The sequence below is a fragment of the Ursus maritimus genome, unplaced genomic scaffold (assembly GCF_017311325.1).
Source record: "Ursus maritimus isolate PB19 unplaced genomic scaffold, ASM1731132v1 scaffold_3, whole genome shotgun sequence".
NCBI classification, from domain to species: domain Eukaryota; kingdom Metazoa; phylum Chordata; class Mammalia; order Carnivora; family Ursidae; genus Ursus; species Ursus maritimus.
Genome location: NW_024425563.1, coordinates 97,637,618 through 97,645,526, shown reverse-complemented (window position 1 = coordinate 97,645,526; position 7,909 = coordinate 97,637,618). Strand labels below are relative to the sequence as shown.

The window sequence follows — 7,909 nt, the reverse complement described above, 5'->3', positions numbered from 1 at the left end:
CCCCCCCCCCCCCGATGACGAGCCTCTTCAGGAAGTCTTCCCAGGGACCAAACAGCCTGCCGGGGGTAGTCGTCTCCGACAAGATGCACACTCAACAGGACCCCCTAGAAACCACACTGACCTAGCTGCAGGCTTTTTTTGTTTTTGTTTTATAATTTGTTCAGAGATTCATAGGTTCAGATTGTTTTCTCATATATTTCACTGACTTTCCATAAATGGAGAGATAATCAGGATACTCTCCACTCCATACCGCTGGGAAACAAGGTCTGAGAATTGCTCAGGGACTCAAGAATGCAACAGGAAGTTCATAGGTTGGAGCCTTCACCCCCACACAGACATCTTTAGATGGTAAGTACTCTGACCTCGAAGTTCTAGAAGATGCTGACACTCCACTCAAATTGAAGGGGTGGAACATGATAGCATGAGATCTGGGCTCCTAAGGTGATGTCTCTCCCCTGTGACCACAGAGGAATTCCAAAGCCATGCGGCTGTAGGACCATGGGTCAGTCATGCCAAGTGGGGATGTGGTCAGCTGAAGGGCAAATGCCCTTCGAAAGAAGCAGCCCAGCACAGCTCTGGCAGATGGCTGCCATTTGGGAATCATTCCACTTTGACAGCAAATTGGCAATCTGGGTATATAGACGAATGTCTCATTTGTTAACTATCTGTACTAGTCAAACAAACGTCTCATGTGTGGTGAACCTCCTTGGGCTGGATTTGGCTTTGGGCCACAGGCAGCCTGCTGTGGGCTTGATAAGGTCTGGGTTCTTGCCCGTGTCTGCAGATCTACTCTTCTGTCCGCTGTCCACTGGAATACTTCCCCTTGTCCTCAAGGAGCTCCTGGAATTCAATGCTCTGTTCTCATTCCAACTCAAGATGTCATACTATGAAGGGCACGGATATTTACTTTGTCCTAGATGGCCTGAGTCAAATGTAGCATGAATCCACATAAATAAACACTTGGCCAAGTTAATCCAGTATTTATTGGACACAAATGTAGGGCAGGTGCTCTGAACCTATAGGAGCTTTCCCTTCTTCCAGTACCCAGAGTTCTCTCGGTCACACACAAGATACCATATATCACCATTTGGTCATGGACGTAAGATGGTGCCCTTGGAAGCACACAATTATCAGTGTGCCACAGTCCAGGACGCAGATCCTGCTTCCAGCATTACCAAGCCCATGATTTTGATCAAGTTACTTAACTGTGTTGAATCTTAACGATCAACATCTGACCACATCTGAAAGTTCCCGAGAAAGCACATGGACTTCCCCCTTTCACAAAACTCTGTTTAGGGGTGCCTGGTGGCTCTGTGGTTAAGCATCAGCCTCTGGCTCAGGTCAAGACCTCAGGGTCCTGGGATCAAGCGCCACATCAGACTCCCTGCTCAGTGGGGAGTCTGTTTCTCTCTCTGCCTGTGCCCCTCCCCCGCTCAAGTGTGCAGGTGTTCTGTCTCTCTCTCAAATAAATAAATAAAAATCTTTTTAAAAAGCAATTAAGGTAAACAAAAAACTGTTACTGTTTAAATGGCTTTAGACAGAGAGGCAGAAGCTGAGAAGTCCAGAATTTAGAAAATCTGACTCGAAACCAAAACAAACTCAGAAGTAGCAGCAGCACAAGCATCAGGCTAACTTCAGAACAGGAGCTCTAGGGGCGCCTTCGGCTCAGGGCGTGATCTCAGGGTCCTGGGATGGAGCCCCTCATCAGGCTCCCTGCTCGGCGGGAAGCCTGCGTCTCCCTCTCCCACTCCCCTTGCTTATGTTCCCTCTCTCACTGGCTGTCTCTCTCTGTCCAATAAATAAATAAAATCTTAAAAAAAAAAGAGGGTTTTTTGGTGAGATTTTATTTATTTATTGGACAGAGAGAGAGCCAGCGAGAGAGGGAACACAAGTAGGGGGAGTGGGAGAGGAAGAAGCAGGCTTCCAGCACAGGAGCCTGACGCGGGGCTGGATCCCAGAACTCAGGGATCACGCCCTGAGCCCAAGGCAGACGCTTAGCGACTAAGCCACCCAGGTGCCTCTCAAAAAAAAAAAAAAAAAAAAAAAAAAAATCTTTAAAAAAACAAAAAGAACAGTAGCTTTACACAGCTTGACTCAGTTTTCTTCACAAAGGTAAATAATAACAGTATTGCTTTCTGTTAAGTGACATCAGCCAAAAGAACATAAACACCGTGGAAGTGAAAAACGTGGCAAATGTGTCTTTCTCTCTGCTAGCACCTTTTCATAACTGCAACAGAGATCTACTTAGATGAAGCTTTTGATTCCGAATTTCATGGAAGAATGTTTTTTCATTACTGAACTTCTGGAAATGAGATTCTGCAGCAGGGCTAATCTCAGGTCAGACACTGACGCCTTGGGAGAGCCTGGGTTCACCCAGTGGCCCCATGTCCCTGCACTAGTGGGTCTCCATCCAGCTGCCTCCTGTTCCACAGGCCTCATGCTTTGAAAAAATCAAGAAAGCAGTGCTTATTAATAATTCAGTTTCCTTTTTTCTTCAAAGACCAACACAATTGCCAATCAGAGCCCCTGATCACTACGGGAGCCGTGTGGACAGACTGAACTGGTGTCGCACCAGCCAAAATGGTCGTATAAATGGAGTGGGTTCTATGAAACGTGGAAACAAACTTGCAGACCCCGCTTCTAACTTTACGGTCCCCAAGGGGATCCAGAGACCCCCACGAGGGGAACGACTTCTTTTGCTGCTCAAAATGTAAATTCCAAATTTGGGTTGCTGCTGGCCCACCTGGTAGCCATCGGGAGCGAATTTGAAACTGCTGCACAGAGCCCCTAAGAGCCGCCCACTGGTTGTATGTGATGCATGGGTCCATCGACATACGTAGTACAGTAGCTCCTAACGCAGCCTTCAGAATGGAAGACACACAGAAGCTGCCTGACTCAGCTTCACGGGCTCCGAGTTATCACCAATCACTTTGGGCAGTCTTTCTTTCTTCAGTCACACTTGCTGGTGAAGCCTCCCCCACCCCCACCCCACATTCCTTGTATCTCCTTAGGCTCATGCATGTGAGGTCAACTCTGGCCTCTGACACTTGTAAGAGCTACGTTACAGCCTGGATCGTGTCCTCCGTCCCAAATTTACATGTTCGAGTGCTAACCCCCGGTACCTTCCAATGTGACTGTATTCTGAGACAGGGTCTTAACCGAGAAAATTAAGTTAAAATGAGGTCGTACAGGTGGGCCCCAATCTGATATGAGGAGGACACATGTGTCCTTATAAGCAGATTAGACACAGACATGCAGAGGAAGGACCTAGTGAGGACATAGGGAGAAGGCAGCCATCTGCACACCCAGGAGAGGGGCCTCAGAAGGAACCAGCCCTGCCTACCCCTTGATCTCGGACTTGCAGCCTAGAGGCCTGTGACTCAATAAATCTGTATTGTTTAAGCCGCCTGGTCTGTGGTTCTCTGTTATGGCAACCCTAGTGGATGAACAGACCCTAGGAAGCAGACAGCACATGAAAATACCAGTCAGGTATAAAAAGTATAAACCAACAGACAGGTTTCCTTATCCAAAGTCGCTGGTCCAAGGTGATGAACAGGATACTTGGTATAATTTGAGAGGCAGTGGAGAAAATTGCACTAGTAACTATGGTTTTATTTGCATATACAAATTAAGTTGCAAATATCCCCAGAAAATGCAGATACGACTTTAATTATTACTAGCAGCCTCGTGGGATTCCGTGGAAGCACTGAGTGAGGTCTTCTGCTGACATCTGGCTGAGATCAACCAGGCTGTGAGGAAAGGGGACTGTGAGGAAATGGGGTAGGGGGCTCGGAGAGAAAGGAAAAGATGGAATTGACTGTGAAAACTGGGCAGGGAGCCACGTGTCCAAGAAAGAGAAGCACCGGATGACGGGGAGAGGCTGAACCCTCCCTGGGACCAAACGCACTTCACAGGCACGGGGCGAGAAGTACAGTTCCAACCGCTCCTCAGATGCCCGCAGTGAGCAGCCAGCCTCTAGTGGGAGCTTCGCCTCTCTCGGGAGGCAGAGAGCAGATGGTTTAGGTGCTTGCGTGCCTCCCAGGGAAGGAGGCCCGGAGCTGGCCTCCTTGTCACCTCCCTCCTTGCTATAGTAAACAGCACCCCAAGCAGGACCCTACTATACCCATAACCTCCATGTCAACTACATCTTCTTCAGAGAAGAGCGAAGAGCTTCAGACAGCAAATGTTTTCCTTTTCCACTCTCCAGGTGCTGTGCTATGCAAACCACAGACTCCAGTGGCTCTCTCTCCGAAGCCCAGAATACCCCGAGCAGGCATGTGAACAGTGGTTGTGCCCTGGCGCTCAGCACCACAATTCTGCAGGCCTGCAACCCACAGACCCCCCGGGCTCCCTGCCGACCCTAACGCCTTTCTAGGTCATCCTTCTGACACCCCCAACAAAGTGCTACATCCTCCCTTGTGCATGGAAGGAAACAAAACCACAGACACGAAATGACTTGCACAAAGCCACAGTGACTTTGGGAAATGCCCAGAATTTTCCTGACGGTAGGAGAAACGAAGGAGCATGATATGTACAACGTACGGGACTGAAATCACTACGAAGTTGTACATATTGCAGGAGCAAGCCTGTAATCAAACATGTGTAGCAGCTGGGCAACATTCATGCACGTGTACACCCTAGCAGCTGGTAATGATTGGATGAAAGTTAACAATGAAGTGTGGCTGGAAGAGGAAAGATGCACTTCATACTCTAAACACAGGTTCACTGCTATCTTAATTCTTCTCAAGATGATAAGCGTGCCAATCTCCCGTTTGTTGCTCTAATGTCTCCCGTCTCCAGAGTCTGAAACACAGTCTACGTACTGATCACCAATTTTTGAAAACAGGAATCAAATAACTCCCCCCCCCTTTCCCTGCACGTGAAGGCAGCTTCCCGGCAGCTAGCAGTTAGTGGTGAGTTACGAAAACAGAAGTTCGAACTCTCCCGTCTGCATCTCAGGCAGATAATGGCCACCCTGTGATGTGCTCTGGCTTTCTAGATCAAAAATGCAATAATTCCTCAGCCAACTCCACGAGACTCTTTTAAGAAAGGACTATAAAACTACATACAGTGCAAACAACAAATGTGATTAGTTAAAAACGAATGGCTTGCATTTGTTATTAACTCCTAGATTTTCTTACGAGCCTAACACTCAGGAGATTTATTTTGCTGGACCCATGCCTACAGCCCTGCCCCAGGCCAACAGGGAAGGTCCCTCCTCTGGGTTTCGCCAGGACCTCTGTCCCCGCACCGTAACATCTGGAGAGACATGGGCCCAGCTTCCCACTAGTCAGAGAGCATTTTGAGGACAGGGTTCCTACTCGCTCATGGCCTATGGTCAGGGCCTGGTCCATCTGAGTTTCTCGACAAATGCGTTTGTCTCTCCAAGGGGCCAGAGGGAACTACTGTGTTAACCAGGTGGGCCTGGAGATGCACTCCGGGCATCAGGGTGGGACAGCTGCCACAAGCCTTAGCGGGCCCCTTAGCTTGCAGATGAGGAAAAAGAACCCCAGAGGGGACAAATGCTTTGTCGCTGTCGTGTAGCTGGTTAGTGGCAAAGCCAGGACAGACACACATGTTCCCTGACTCTAAATCCCAGCATTGTTTCTATACTTCGTGCCTTATCTCCAGATCTGTCCTTCTTGGCTTTCTGGTTCTACAACCCTGGGGATTTAGTCCTGAAATTCATTTGGTGCCCTCACATCCTGAATGTGCAGATCTCAGAGGCTGGGTTCTGGGGGACTCCAGCAGGAGGCAGGATTCCTTGCCACCTGCCTTCTCTGCTCAGCTTTAGGGACTGCAGGCCCCAGGGATGCCCCCCCTCCACCCGGGAAACCTCCCATGTGCCAAGGCAAGGCCACTTCCAGGAAGGCCATAGGTTGAGCCTCCCTTGGGGGGGCGGGTCAGGAGAGAGAGCTGTGCATTTCTGCCCAGGCCACCAGTGAGAGGCCGGGGCTTTCAGAGCTCCCCAAGGGGCTGGCACTCCCATGGGCCAGCATCTCCATCCAAACCTGCGCCCCTGTGGGGCTGGGCTTTTGTTTCACATAGAGCGTAGGGGGAAAGCGGGCACTTTGGGGTAGAACAACTTGGCCTGGCACACAAGTTTGCTTCTTAACAGCTGCCTTGCCTTCCCCACGTTATTTAAAGATTCTGTGCCTCAGTTTCCTCTTCTCCATCAACTGGAGATCATAGATAATAGTCTCTCTCATGGCATGGTATGAGGTTTAACTAAGTCAATGCACGTGGGAAACGCAGCCTCAAGCCTGCCACGCAGTAGGCATTCGGGAGATGGCCAGCGCTCTTAATATTGTTACTAGTGGTCACCTAAAACAGAACAATTTTTAACCATAAACTGAGCTTCTGGTTCTTGCCCTCCACTACGTGTTGGCATCCAATGAGCAAGCATTTTCTTTCCCTTTTCATTTTTTAGAACATTTGCATGATACCCCAAGACGTAATCTAGGGAAATGGCTTATTTATATGACTAGTCTTCCTTAATTAGCTATTAGCTGAAGGATATATCCCAAATGGCACGGCAAATTACCCTGTATTTGAAAACAAGTTGAGCATTTCAGCGGCAACATTTTTAAATTAGAAGCAGTGGGTTAACATTAACGGTACAGCCAATAAGTGTTCGGGCCGTCCCTTCCGTGCCCGGGGCCTCACCCTCTCTGTACCCTTTTAACGCGAAGACCGAAGGAATGAATGTGGATCGGCCACATTGCTTTAGAGATTACCTCTGCACCGAAAGGGAGTTCATGCTGAGGGGACGCGAGCACAGCGCTGCCCGCCTCTGAGAACCAGAACGCGCCTCTTCTTCAAAGTGGGGGCGCATAGTGCACAGAGAGGTTTCACCCCGCGGTGGGAGGTGCAAAGTGGCCCGGCGGGCGCTCGCCTCTTACCACGAACTCCTCCAGAGTCTGGTAGGTCTTGCCCCGGAATTCGCAGTAGTTCTTCCTCTCCTTGCACTGCGGGCAGCACTGGCTCGTGTCGACGTGGATGCAGCGCGGGTGCAGCCTCGGGCACTCGGGCTGCGCGCACAGCGGCCCCTCCTCGGTGCACAGGCACGGGCAGGCCGAGGGGCCCGGCGCGAACTTCTCCCCGATGGCATACACGAAGCCGCTCTCGTCCACGCAGCCCTTGCCGCGGTAGTCCGGGTACGCGTACTCCTCGGGCGGCTCGGGCGTGGGCGCGAGGTCCGGGCCGGTTGCGTCCTGGGCGGCGGCGGCCGGGGGCTCCCCCTGAGGGGTGTCCCCACGGGGCCGGCCCTGCAGGTCCCCGGCCTTGGCGCCCCCGCCCTGGGCGGCCCAGGCCTGCTTCTGCTTGCTCCACGCCTCTCGGCCGGCGAGCCCACGGCCGCCCTTGCTCTTCCAGTCCCGGCCGCTGCCGCCCTCGTCCCTCGCGGGGCGCCCGAGCTCGCTCACCCGCCCCGGGCCGTCCCGAGACGCGTGCTCGCGCTTCTCCTGGCCCGGCTGCTCCGGCGCCTGGGCCAGCTTCTCCAGCGGGATGCTCGGACTGCACAGAGCCACCATCAGGCAGCAGGTGACCAGGAGGGAACTGGACAGCGCGCCAACTGCCATCGCAGTGGAGCTGGGCATCCCCTACCACGTCCCGGCGGGCGGGCGGGCGGGGAGCGCGGCCGAGGGGCGAGTCGCATTCACAGCCCGGGGGCGCGCCGCCGCCAGCCGGGAGCCGCCGTCCCTGCGGAGAGAACAGCAGCACAGCTGAGCCCCGGGGCCCGCGCGCGCCCGGCCCCCACCCGGCCCCGCGCCGCCCGGCCCCGGCAGCGCTCTAGATTAACGAGCCGCACGACGCGGGCGGGGGCAGCATGCCCAGCGTCGGTGCCCAGCCGGCTTCTGAAACCTCATATATGGTGGAGACGGACGTGGAAGCGAAGTCCGGGAGAAAC

At 52.5% G+C, this 7,909-nt stretch overlaps 1 protein-coding gene across 1 annotated transcript in view; it reads right to left on the bottom strand.

The window, feature by feature from the left end:
* Positions 1-7,598, bottom strand: part of VWC2 (von Willebrand factor C domain containing 2) — a 124,405-nt gene extending 116,807 nt beyond the window's left edge. The window contains exon 1 of the mRNA XM_008703580.2: positions 6,903-7,598. Within this exon, the coding sequence (XP_008701802.2) occupies positions 6,903-7,598 (696 nt within the window). The remainder of the gene's footprint in view (positions 1-6,902) is intronic.
* Between the last annotated feature and the right edge of the window lie 311 nt (positions 7,599-7,909).